The 13,625-nt window shown below is 45.0% G+C and overlaps 1 protein-coding gene across 2 annotated transcripts in view; it reads right to left on the bottom strand.

The window, feature by feature from the left end:
- The window catches only part of DNAH1 (dynein axonemal heavy chain 1), a 1,058,897-nt gene that overhangs the window by 163,307 nt on the left and 881,965 nt on the right, over positions 1–13,625 (bottom strand). For both annotated transcript variants that reach the window (XM_029599497.1, XM_029599496.1), the window contains exon 63: positions 3,892–4,117. In XM_029599497.1, coding sequence (XP_029455357.1) covers positions 3,892–4,117 — 226 coding nt within the window. The remainder of the gene's footprint in view (positions 1–3,891; positions 4,118–13,625) is intronic.

The raw sequence follows: 13,625 nt of genomic DNA, 5'->3' as shown, positions 1-13,625 counted from the left end.
AAGACGAAGTCGTGGAACGGGGCCAGGTCAGAAGCCAGAAGTCAGACGTCGATACCAAAACCAAGGGGCAGAAGCAGAAGACAAGTTCAGGAAGCAAGCCGGGTCGAAGACAGAAACAATCCAAGGGTCGCAGCAACTAGCAGTCAGAAAAACCTGAGGAACCTCATTGCAAGGCAAAGGGCTGATGGAGCTGCAGGGTTTAAATACCCTACAGTGTGTCATCACCTGGAGGCCCTCCTATGATTTTCCCACGCCGGCCCCTTTAAGGGTCGAGCCCCCGCGTACGCGCGTGCCTAGGGGCGGGGCCCAGCGCGTCGGGTTGGCGGCTTTCTCCCTGCTCGAGGGAGAGCCGCAGCAGGCGGAGGATGAGGCCCACGCGGCCTAGGAGCGCTCCGAATGGTCTGGGCCGGCCCGGAGCATGGCCCGGTCCCGTAACACTCACTATGAGTGGTATTGGAAGAAAAGCATACATGAGACCTGTATTCCAGGGAATTAGAAAGGAATCTGGATCTTCATGTAGTGAACTGGGTTAGATGGAACAAGGAAGGAAAGGATAAAAGATAAAGTTTGTCTGTTTGAGGATGATACTAAAATCTGCAACAGAGTGGACATGCCGAAGGAATAGAGAGAATGAAGAGTTATTTAAGAAAGCTTGAAGAGTGGTTTAAGATTTGGCAGGTAGGATTCAATTCCAAAAAGTGCAGAGTCATGCATCTGGGATGTGGTAATCCAAAAAACCTGTATATGATGGGGGTGAAAGACTGATGTGCATGGACCAAGAGAGGGAGACAGTATCTGGTGATCTGAAGATGCTGAAACCATATGACAAGGCAATAGCTAAAGCCAGAAGAATGCTGGGCTGCATAGAGAGAGGAATAAACAGTAAGAAAAAGGAGGTGATAAAGGCCTTATACTGGTCCTAGGTGAGGCCTCACCTGGACTACTGTGTTCAGTTCTGGAAACTATATCTGAAGAAGAATAGAGACAGGATGGAGGCAGTGCAAAGAAGGGCAACCAAAATGGTATCAGAAGACCTATCAGAAGAGGCTGAAGGATCTGAATACATATATCTTGGAAGAGAGGAGGTGCAAGGGAGATATACTACAAACCTTCAGATATCTGAAAGGTTTTAATGATGCACAAATGTCAAAACTTTTCCGTTTGAAAGAAAACAATAGAACTAGGGGTCACAAAATGAAACTCCAGGAGGTATGACTCAGAACCAATATCAGGAAATATTTCTTGTAACTGTCACATAGAACCAAAGCTTCCACAAAATGCATCATTCAAATACTATATAATTAATATTGAAAGCAACTTTCTGAATGACCAGCATGTCAAATTTAGGTGCAAGGATACAATTTACCGTCTCTTGCCTTGTAATGGGCTGCAAATGGTGTCAGAACCTAAGCACCAAATGCTTTCATTCATCTGCTGATTCAAAACAATCAAACTCTTTAACAAATGGCAATATATATAAAACCTTAAAATCCCCAAAAGATGAAAAATACTTAGCTTCTAAACAATCCACCGTATGAACAAAAGTAAAGCTGGGTTCACAACAAACTGCCCAACTGACACGGGCCTATGTTTCAGCATGTGAACGCCTGCAACAAGGACTCAAATAACCTTACTACCACATATACTTGACACATTTAAAAATTGCAGCCCATTTGTTAAAGAGTGGGATTGTTTTGAACCAGCAGATGAATGAGAGATGATGATACAAAATTTATCAAAGTTATTAAGTCACTAAAGGATTGTGAGTCATTGCAAGAGGACCTTGTAAGATTGTTAAGACTGGGCATCTAAATAGCAGATGATGTTTAATGTGGACAAGTACAAAGTGATGCACATAGGGAAGACCAACCAAAATTATAGCTACACAATGCAAGGCTCCTGAAAAAGGATCATCGTGGATAATATGATGAAATCCTCTGCTCAGCATAGTGGCGGCAACCATGAAAGCAAATAGAGCACTAGGAATTATTAGCAATGGAATGGAGAATAAAACAAAGAATATCATAATGCCTCTATATCGCTTCATGGTGAGACCACACCTTGAACATTGTGTACAATTCTCATCACTGCTTCTCAAAAAAGATATAGTGGAATTAGAAAAGGTACAGAGAAGAGTAACCAAAATAATAAAGGGGATAGAATGATTCCCCTATGAGGAAAGGCTAAAGAGGTTAGGGCTTTTTAGCTTGAAGAGATGGCTGAGGGGGGATATGATAGAAATCTATAAAATAATGAGTGGAGTGGAACAGGAAAACATGAATTGTTTGTTTACTCTTTCAAAAAGTACAAAGAATAGGGGATATGCACTCAAGTTATTAGATAATACATTTAAGACAAAAAAGAGAAATATTTTTTTGTTGGGTTCGGCAGCTCATGAGTTGCCCCATCAGACCGCTGCACTCATGCCCGGTCCTGCGAGGCGGGCGCCCTGTGTCCCAGTCCAGGGACTGATGTTCGGTGCGCTGCGCGGCCACGCACGCCAGGACCAGTGCAGTGCACGGCTCCGCGTCCCTTGTGCGGGCCGCCCTCATCTCTCTCTGCCCTTCCCTCCGTTCGGCACACTCATGGGACAGCCTGGTCTCTTAAAGGGCCACAGCAGGGGGATGGGACCTGAAGTCCATGGCCCTTACTGATGATCTCATGAAGTCTGGGACTATTTAAGGCCAGGCCCTGCCTTCAGTCAGGGCCTTGGCAACAGGTCCTACTCTCTGAGTGTGTGTTGCTGCATTCCTGTTTGTTCCTGAGTTCCTGCCTGTTCCTGAGCACCTGTTTGTTTCTGAGTTCCTGCCTGTTCTCCGCCTGTGGTCCCTCTGCTCCTGGCTCCTTGCCCCTTAGATGGTCTTCTCGGTTCTGACTTTGGCTTGGCTTCCTGGTTTCTTCTTGTCTGCTGCCCATCCTGACCCCTGGCTTGCTCCTGGTTTCTCCGAGTCTGCTTCCTGCCCTGACCCTTTGACCTGGTTCCGCGTTCTGCCTGCTCTCCACCTGCCCTGACTTCTGGATCACCAACAATACGTCTGTCTTCAGCCTGCCTCGACCTGGACTCCCTGACGCCGCCTTCTCTGCTGGTTTGCCCTGCACCAGGATCCCCCGCCTAAGTCCTGCTGGTGCCGGCACCCAATGGCTCAACCTGAGGGGAATGAGGTTGATATAGGTGAAGCTCCTGTTGGGTCCCTGGACCTGAATCACCTCCCGGCTACGAGGCCCCCTGGGGGCTGACCCTCGGGGGTGTTACCAACACTTGTGCCGGCCCAAGGGTCCAAAGAGCTAACATTTTTCCTTAATCCATAATTAAACTATGGAATTTGTTGTTGAAGAATGTGGTAAAAACTATTAGGGTAGCTGGGTTTAAAAAGTTTTCGGCATATTCTTGAAAGAAAAATTCAGAAATTATTATTAAGTGGACTTGGAGAAATCCATAACTTATCCCTGGGATAAGCAGCATGGAATTTATCAACCTTTTGGGATCTGCCAGATAAGCATGACTTGGATTGGCCATTTTTGGAAACAGGATACTAGGCTTGATAGACTTTTGATCTGACCCCGTATGACAAATCTTATGTTCTTATTTTTTCCTCACGTAATTCCAAGCTAATCTAGCTGGTTTAATCAGTGGGTGCATTTTCATTTCCATAGACAGGGAATCACCTACCCCATGAAGCACATTAATAGGTCAGTATTGCTACATCGTATTTTTTCCCATATCAAAATTAGCATTTTTAACAACTCCCAATAGCCAGTCTCAGAACAGTTTTCTGGGTACATGTACCCAGATAACTTTAACCTTAACCTGCTATATTCAAAATATAGCTGGTTAAGTACCAAAAAAGAAAACAAAAATTGAAGAGAAGATTATTATGTACAGTTACTAACCTTGATCTCTCCTGCTTTGACCTTGGATGCTTCCAGTACTTTGATGAGCTCCTCATCATCCACAGGATTTCCCTCAGAAGAGCTAAGTCGATATAGGATCTGATCCTCAATCTCCTTCAACTCTTGACGCATTTTAGCATTGCTTATAATCAGCTGGTTTTTGGCCTCCTCTAGGTCAGGACGCTCTTCAGCTACCACCTGACCCAGCAGCTGGTCCTCCAAGCCACTGCCGGAAAACCCTATAAATGCTCAGTGAGGGGAATTCAAAATCTTCAATATTCACAATTTTCCACAACAGAACATTGGCGACTATAAATGCAACTCAATAAGGGCTGGTAGTGGTCTCAGATCTTAGAAATCATTAATTCTTATAATTAGTAGTATGCCCTCAACTGCATTTCATCAAGTGCAAGAAGATCCACTAATGTGCTTGAACCAGAATCCTTGGCCAGTTTGCATCAGTCCACCAGCTATAGTTCTCAATAGCTGCTGCAAACCTTAAGGCATCTACCTTATAAATGGCCTGTGACCGACGGCCCGCAAATGCGCAGTAGAGCGCAGCTCTACTGCGCATGTGCGGGCAAGGATGTCGATCAGAAAAAAAAAATGGCGGTGGGGCCGCAGGAGCGGGAGGAGAAGCAGCGGCGCCGCGCGCGGTGCCGCTGCTTCTCCTCCCCAGATCTGCCGGCAGATCTCGGGGGGGGGGGGGGGGGGGGGTGTCACTCCCGCGCCCCCCCCGAGATCTGCCGGCAGGAGCGGGAGGAGAAGTAGCGGCACCGCGCGCGCGCGGTGCCGCTACTTCTCCTCCCCAGATCTGCCGGCAGATCTCGGGGGGGTCACTGCCGCGCGCGCGGGAGTGACCCCCCCCCGAGATCTGCCGGCAGGAGCGGGAGGAGTTAATGGAGCCGGGTGAGGGTTGCGGGAAGTCGCGCTTACGGCGCCGGGAGGAAATGGAGGTGGGTGAAGGGAGGGAGAGGGGGACTGAGTGAGTGGGAGGGAGGGAGGGAGAGGGGGACTGAGTGAGTGGGAGGGAGGGAGAGGGGGGACTGAGTGGGAGGGAGTGAGGGAGAGGGGGGACTGAGTGAGAGGAGAGGGAGGGTGGAGAGGAGTGGGTGGGGGAGGGGGGTGGTGAAGAGTGAGGGGAGAGAGAATGAGGGGGAGGTGAGAGACAGAGGGATGTAGCCCGTTTTAACGGGCTTTACGGCTTGTATATATATATTTCATAGCTAGACTTATTCAAAATGTGGAATCTATTATTTCCAAAAGCATCCAATAATGTTCTATTTGCTCTAAAAAATGTAGGATTAAGCAGAGCTGCTTATCTGTAAGCAGGTGTTATCAAAGATTAGCAGGATGTCAGTTCTCACATGTGGGTGATATCATCTGATGGAGCCAGGCCTGAAATTATATCAAAGTTTTTAGAATTCTGGCTGTGCCTCACTGGGCTTACCCTCCATACAACAACATTCTGCATCCAGCCCAATACGGCTTCCGTAAATACCTCAATACAGAAACCCTCCTGCTCTCCCTCACGGACCACTTACTCATAGGCATGGACCGAGGCAACTGTTACCTCCTCGCCCTACTCGACATCTCAGCTGCCTTTGATACCATCAACCATAACCTCCTCATCAACCGGCTATCCGAAATAGGCATCTCAGGCCTAGCCCTACTATGGTTTAAATCCTACTTATCTAACAGAAAGTTCTCCGTCAAGATAGGAAACGCCAACTCCACACTCTATCCCTTGTCTCAAGGTGTCCCACAAGGCTCCTCCCTCTCCTCCACCCTTTTCAACATTTATCTCACACCTCTATGTCAGCTCCTCACAGACCTCGGCCTCAAATTCTACCTCTATGCAGATGACGTTCAAATCGTCATTCCCATTCACAACTCTCTCTCAGATGCCCTTGCCTTCTGGAACACATGTCTTGCCAACATCAATGACTTCCTCACCAACATCCACCTCGCTCTAAACTCCTCCAAAACAGAGCTGCTCCTTATCTCTCCTCACCTCCCTCCCAAACCACCGATCTCCAACGATCCAGCTTTCAACGTCATAACACCCCAACCCACAGTAAGAGACCTTGGGGTTATCATAGATCAACAACTCAATCTCAAAAAACAGATCAACTCCATCCTCAAAGAAGGTTTCTTCAAGCTTCACATCCTGAAGAAACTCAGACCCCTCCTCCACTATCATGACTTCCGCACCGTCGTCCAAGCCACCCTTTCCTCAAAGCTGGACTACTGTAATGCCCTCTTCCTTGGCCTACCCTCCTCCACCACCAAGCCCTTACAAATGCTCCAGAATGCCATCGCCAGGGTCATCACCAACTCAAGGAAAGCTGATCACATTACCCCAATACTCAAAGAACTCCACTGGCTCCCCATCGCATCCCGAATTCTCTTCAAAATTCTAACCATAGTGCACAAGTCCATCCACTCGCACAATTCCAATTGGTTGGATGAACCCTTTCGTCCTATACGCACTGAACGACCCACTCGCACTGTCAACAAAGGCACCCTCTCCATTCCCCCTTTGAAAAAAGCCCACCTCTCCTCTACTAGGGACCGTGCACTATCCATTGCAGGCCCTAAACAATGGAACACCCTCCCTACCACTCTCAGGCTAGAGCCATGTTACGCCAAGTTCAGAAAAAAACTTAAAACATGGCTCTTCCGACAAGCCTACCCTGATTAAGTACACCGACTTCTGCAAGTATCTTGCCTACGCCTTGTATATTCCTGTAAATAGTCCGTTGCAGTTTTTATTTATTGCTTTAATTCCTCCACCTCCTGCTCTTTGTATACTCCTCCTTGTTCGCCCTCCCTGTTCATTGTAATTTCTACCTTTAAAGTTACATTGTAAACCGGTATGATGTATGCATACTAATACCGGTATATAAAAGTTTTTAAATAAATAAATAAATACCACTATACCAGGAGTCTACATGGGGGCCCCTTCAATATTGTTCCTTAGTATTATATGAAGAAGTCAACTCCAAGAGGAGGCGGACAGGTTTTGTGAGGACTGGCATCCTGCTATCCTCAAAGAAAGAGAAATTAGCTCTTACCTGATAATTTCCTTTCCCTGAGTCCAGCCAGAGCAGTCCAAATGCATGGATTATGTCCACTAGCCAGCAGATGGGGCAGAGATTAACAGGTTTGCTGATGCTACCTGCCCTCAGCCTGCCAGGATCCTGCAATAAGCTAAGAATAACATACTATAAACAAAATTTTCCCCCTCCAAAATAATCTGGAGATTTCCAAGGAAGAATAACAAATGAACATACCAATAAAACACAAATAGGATAAACCAAACAGATTGATATCCTCTTACCTTATCCACTGAAAGTTTGATTAAAATTATATATATATATATATATAAACTTTCTGAAAAGAAATAACCATAGAATACTACTCATTTGCCAGATAATGAAGGGTCCTGGACTGGTCAGGATGGACTCAAGGAAAGGAAATTATAAGAAGAAATGTTTACCTGTTAATTTCCATTTCCATAAATCCTGCTACAATAGTCCAGTTCAGTCCAAACCGATGGGTTATGTCCCCCTACCAGCGGACAAAGGCAGAACACACAGATTTCTCCATGATATCACCCCTATGGATAGGTGGGGCAGCATAGAGAAATTCCAGTTTCCGAATGATAAAGCGCTGAAAAACAAACTATATCATTCAATGTAGCATAAAACATTTCAAACAAATATGGAAAGAAAGCCTCATATATCCACCTACCTGTCCAGAAACAGAATCAACAAAGGACAGTGAGGGAAAAGAAATTGAAAGGAAGACCTTTCTCTCGACACATATATCAGCAACAGATCCAACTTTCCGGGTGGACTTTAGACTGGTGTAGCAGGACTTATGGAAAGGAAGTTAGCAGATACAAATTTTTCCTTCCATGTCATCCTGCTACACCAGTCCAGACCACTCCAAATTTATGGAAAATACCAAAACTCACTACATAGGGAGGGAAGGACTAAGGGCCACTTTAAGAACCCCAGTTCCATAAGCTGCATCGTCTTTAGCCAGAATGTCCAATCTGTAGTGCTTTGCAAAAGAATGCAGGGACGACTAAATAGCCACCCTGCAAATATCCTCTGGTGCCACATTAATAGCTTCTGTGCAGGATGAAGACTGGGCCTAGCAGAATAAGTTTGAATGATCTCTGGAATCTGACAGCCACTTGAGCAAATAAGCTGAAGAAATGTTGAGATTACTTACCTGGTAATCTTGTTTTCCTTAGTGTAGACAGATGGACTCAGGACAAATGGGATAGTATCCGCGTGCTAGCAGTTGGAGACGGATCTGACGTCAGCATTGTGTTCCAGAGAATAGGCCCGGCGATAGATAATGCACGGGCTCTCGTGGAGGTTAATTTGTAAAGTTTAGGTGAGGTGGTGGGCATCAGAGGTACTGCCTGTTTCCCTGGTTAAACCATCAAATATTACCTTAGACTTAATTTGGGAAGCAATAGCAACTTTGTCGAATCAAGTTGCACAGTCATTGTCTCAACATCGGGACTTTTCAAACTCCCTAACCGTTGTGCAAACACAAATTGTAGGAATAAAAGCTCAAGTGGACTCTTTGGAATCCAAAGAGTTACAAACTCAGAAATCAGTGGATATAATATCGAATGGTCACTTTTACCTCCAGAATAACATGGAAAATCTGGAAAACGTTATAAGGCGTTGTAACCTCAGAATTTTAAATTTTCCAAAAAAGAGACTCACCACACCAATTGAAATGCTTCATAAGATATTTCACGGAAGTTCTGGCAATTAAGGAAAATTTAATTCCACCTGTTTCTAAGGCATATTATATGCCTGGTGCCAAAGCTCAAAATTTGAATAACATTCCAACTGAAGTAGCTCCTGTGGACATATCCCATTTATCATCTTTTTTGGAAACTTCCACAGAAGAAAATATTTCCTCTTCCACCCTGATTGTTACTTTCGCTCTGGACTCTGATCGAGACTTTGTCTTAAAAATGTTTTTTCGTAAAAAATATGAAGTATTTCTGGGGTTCAAGATTCGCATGCTCCCTGATGTGTGATGTTTTAACATTTCCTATTAATGTGTCCAGTTGTTGTGAATTTAGGAGCATCTTTTTGGCTATACTTTCCGTGTAACTGTGTAGTTAAATACAGTGGGGTCAAATATGTTTTCTTTGACCCCACACAGTTAAATAATTTCCTAAATGATAAACTTAAGCAGATATCGTCTAACCTCACCTCCAGCCCACAGTGTACCGATTAATTGATATATTGGGCTCGATCTCTATAATGTATTGGCTTTCTTTTCTTATTTCATAAGTTTTTTTCCTTCATAATTTCATTGGCACCTTCCTCCACATTGTGGTCTGACAGAGATGTATTTGAGATAATTATGTCTGTATAAGAATATTTCTTCTGATTTATGTGTTCTCTATACTCTATTTCTTGTCAAGTTAAGATTAACTTGTTAATTTGATTTAAAAGGTTGATAAATAAAGATTAAAAAAAAAAAAGATTTCTGAAGGACAATGGAAGAAGGTCCAGAGAATTCAGAAGATCTCATTTTGACTAGTATTCGGAAATCAGCAAGGGTTTTCCATTTCTCGGTTCAGTCAAGCATTTTTTTTGTTGTTGTCTTGGAATGGGGTTCTTCCGAAGCCAGTTTTAAAGGCTTTGCTTATCTCCCAAGACGTGGGAAACAAGTTTTCCCAAGGTTGGTGCACTGGCTTATGTGGTGATGTTGAGAATCACAATTCTTGTGAAGGATGATGTGGTTCTCTAAGATACATAGGATGGAAAAGAATAGAAATCGGATGATCACACGAAGCCCTTTATTATGTGCCCGACTCTGGCCGAGTTTCGCTCGTAGAGCTGCCTCAGGGGCAATTCGATTGGCAGAATTATGTTCAGCACGTTCTGTAGGTATGAACAGGAATTAATATATTTCTGTATGTGATTTTGTGACAGTGTACATGTGACGACAGCCTAGCAGGCATTGTTAAAATCCTGCCAATCGAATTGCCCCTGAGGCAGCTCTACGAGCGAAACTCGGCCAGAGTCGGGCACATAATAAAGGGCTTCGTGTGATCATCCGATTCCTATTGTTTTCACTCTAATACAGCCAACTGGATCGGTTTCCGATTTGTTTCTTGGAAAAGAATAGAGGCAGTTCTCAAGCATGCTTCCCTATAGGAAGGCAGCAGCCTGGCTAGGATGGCGGCATCAGCGATGGTTGGTGACATTCGGCAACAGCGATAAGACGCTGCAACAGGAGACCTCTGGCAGCATTGGTCCTGTGACCCACCCAATACAACAGAAGCAGCCTGTATAGCTACCTTAACTTGGTAGATCAAGGACGCTATTTCCTGGCGTGTAGCCAGATGGACTCAGGACAAATGGGATAGTATCCGCGTGCTAGCAGTTGGAGACGGATCTGACGTCAGCACGGGGGCGTGTATATATCCCCACAGGAAGCGCAGCTGTTCAGTAATTTCCGTCTCCAAAGCAGTTTGGAGTGCCTGCACGCTGGTTCAGCGTGCTTTCCAAGACTACTTTCATTTTTGTTTTCGTCTCTTCTAGATTCTACTTTACCTTTCTTCAACACCTTTTTGAGCCCCGCGCTCCTCAGGGGCCGTTCTGGCCGTCCCCCCCAGTTGAGCTTCCCGGGGTGACTGCCGTGGTCCCCCGGAGGTGAAAGTCCTCGGTCCCGCCGAGGCCCTCGCTCCCGGCGTGGACGAGGTGGCGGGTGCAGTGCCTCAACCGCGGCGGTGAAAGGTATCGGCCCTTTCCCCTCGCAGCCGGAGACCGCCTGTGATCCTGCCCGGCAGCGCTGAAGATTTGGTAAGGCGTACGTCTCTTCACCCAGGTCTCCGCTATCTAGAGGACCGGCGGCGTGGCAAGCCGTGGAGGACGCCATTTGTGGCCTTACTCAGGTATTCCGCGCCTGTAATGGGCGTGGCTTTCTTTCCTCCTTGTTCTTGCTTATTGGCTGCCACTGTGAGTATGTGCCGCATATTGCTGCTGTATGTCTATTGACTGCCATTAGGTGTATCTTGCTACCTGCTTAGTATTGTGCGCCTATTCTGCTCGGCGCCTCTTGCGGCCGCACACTGTTGCTATTGTGCGCCTGTTTCTACTCAGCACCTATTGCTGCCGCTTACTATTGCTATTGTGCGCTTGTTTTGCTCAGCGCCTATTGCTGCCGCTTACTATTGCTATTGTGCGCTTGTTTTGCTCAGCGCCTATTGCTGCCGCTTGCCTTTGTTATTTTATATTATTCCCTATAATTGTACATTTTGTATATACCTGCAATCTTCGCTTACAATAATTCACTAATCTAATTTTATTCTTCTGTCACTTCTCCCCCCCTTTTTTTCTCTTCTTTTACCTTCTTGTAATCATGTTATTCTAATTTTAGTTTAATGTTTTACTTCCCCTACCTTTCCTCATGCTCTAGTTATTATGTTCCAATATTTTTTAACTGTATTATGTTAAACTTGTTCGATGTAAAGCGCCGCCACTGGCACTAGTTTCTTGTTACGCTGTGAACCGATGTGATATCTTTGATGAATGTCGGTATATAAAACCGTTAAATAAATAAATAAATAAATAAATGTGACTCTTGAAGAAAGTCCTGCTGCTGCTGAATTTAAAGGAGCATTAAGAGATATTGCTTCCTTACCCGACCGGCTTCCAGTTCCCACTGTTTGATCCTCCAAATTGTCTCCTCCCGACGCTGACATTGCCGGCTGTGCACCCTGTCCAGGGTGCAAGAGGAAGACGCTGTATACGTCAGCTCTTCCCGCGGGGGGGGGGGGGGGGGTAGGTTGCGGAGGAACCAGACTCTCTCCGGAGACATCGATGACTCTAGATCCGGGGTCACCGGAAAGGGAACACCTCTCTGCACAACCCCCAAGGATACGTTCACGGAACGCGCTGAAGGCTCTTGGCTCCGAACCACATGTTGGTCCATCGGACCCGTTCGAGGAGTTCCCTCAGAAGCCTTGAGGAATACTCTGGGTCGTCCTTTCCTCTTTCCCATCAAGAAGGTCAATTTTATATTGGAAACGCCGAAGAAATTTCAGGGTATAAGGAGCGGGTCGGAGTGCGTCTCCTAACGTGCGGCCATCTTGGCACCCCTTCCCCCCCTCAGAAATCTATTGTACCTTCATGGAATGGGAAATTAAGGAGAATAGCTCTTCTTCAGGAAACAGTCCACAGACCACAGAAGAGTTGTTTTCCCCTTCAGGGGAACACTCCACATCCTCCATCTCTTCCCCATTTGCATTTTTCTTTAATCCACTTAAAGCCAGGAAGAATCACTGATTTAAGAGGACTTCCTTTTTTTGTCCTTCTTTCACTTCACTTTCCCTGGGGAAAGTGAAATCCCAGAATAAGAACTGAGGCTGTACCCTCATCAAAGAAAACCCCTGTTGCAGACATCTTAAAAAATCTGAGGAAATGATATCAGACTGTAGAGGAGACTGACATTAGGGAGAGTAAACTGCCAATATAAAAACCAGCGTACATATCCCAGGCTTTCTTCCACACTTTACAGAAAGGACATATGCCATTCACATATGCCATATGCCATTAAACAAAATAAACTCCTAGGACGTGAAAAAGAAAAGCTTGTTTTAATTATTTTTTCATTCATTGTGACACTGTCTGAAGCACTGCTCAACAACATTAAGCCTCACAAAAGTAAAATTATCCTGGCAGAAATCTTTCTTTCATTCTTTTTCTTTTATTAACTTAATAAAAATTAACAAGGCAGAAGGACAATCAGAAACCAGTCTGGGTCTCTTTCCTTCCTCTTTTTTTTTTTTTTTGAGGTCCAGTCACAGAAGAAAGGGAAGAGGAAGAGTGGAAGGGGGAAGAGAAATAAGAGAAAAACAGGGTAACACAGAATGAAATATGGAACTCAACCCAAAACTTTGGAAGCCCCCTGGTCTAAGACCATGCTCAACCAGTGGGGTGGAGAGCACAAGGCTTTCAGTGCAGGAGCTGCCCACCCAAGCCAATCTTTTTCAAACAGCTTAACTAGGCCTTATCTCAGAGCATGGAACAAGTTCTCCTACCATCTGCTGGAGACAAGAATACAGGATACTGGCAGGCTTAGTGTAGGCATGGGAGCCTATGTAAGATGACATCAGTAAGACTGTTAATCTCTGCCTCCATCTACTAGTTAATGGACATAATCCATGTGTTTGGAGTAGTCTAGCTGGATGAAAAGAAACACCTGTTACAGGTAAGCAACTCTGTTTTCTCCTAGGACAAGCAGGATGGCAGTCCTGACATGTGGGGAATCCCTAACTATAGACTGCCCTGAAAGAAGAAAGGGGGATCCATCATCAAATAAAGGATTACTATCAATACCGTCCCCCAAACTGGCGCATCTAAATACAGTAAGAGAGCGGGCACTTTCCTTGGCAGGGCCAAAATTATGGACTCCATACCAACTGAATTGAGAGCACAGGTAACCCTCAGGCATTTAAAAAGAAATTAAAGACCTGGCTATTTCAGTAAGCCTTCCCAGATTTATTTTTTTCTCTTTTGCTTTCTTTTAGTATTTTATTAAGCCTTGTATTTTTATTTTATTCTATTGAATTTTCTATGAACATTGGTTTTTTAAATATTTTTATGTATGATGTGTATGTTCTATTTTATTTTTAAACTGATGGATTTTATTGTATTTGTTTTCTTTGTAAACCGATA

The sequence above is a fragment of the Rhinatrema bivittatum genome, chromosome 4 (assembly GCF_901001135.1).
Source record: "Rhinatrema bivittatum chromosome 4, aRhiBiv1.1, whole genome shotgun sequence".
Classification (NCBI taxonomy): domain Eukaryota; kingdom Metazoa; phylum Chordata; class Amphibia; order Gymnophiona; family Rhinatrematidae; genus Rhinatrema; species Rhinatrema bivittatum.
The sequence above is the reverse complement of the archived record's forward strand: the minus strand, read 5'-3'. Positions and strand labels throughout refer to the sequence as shown.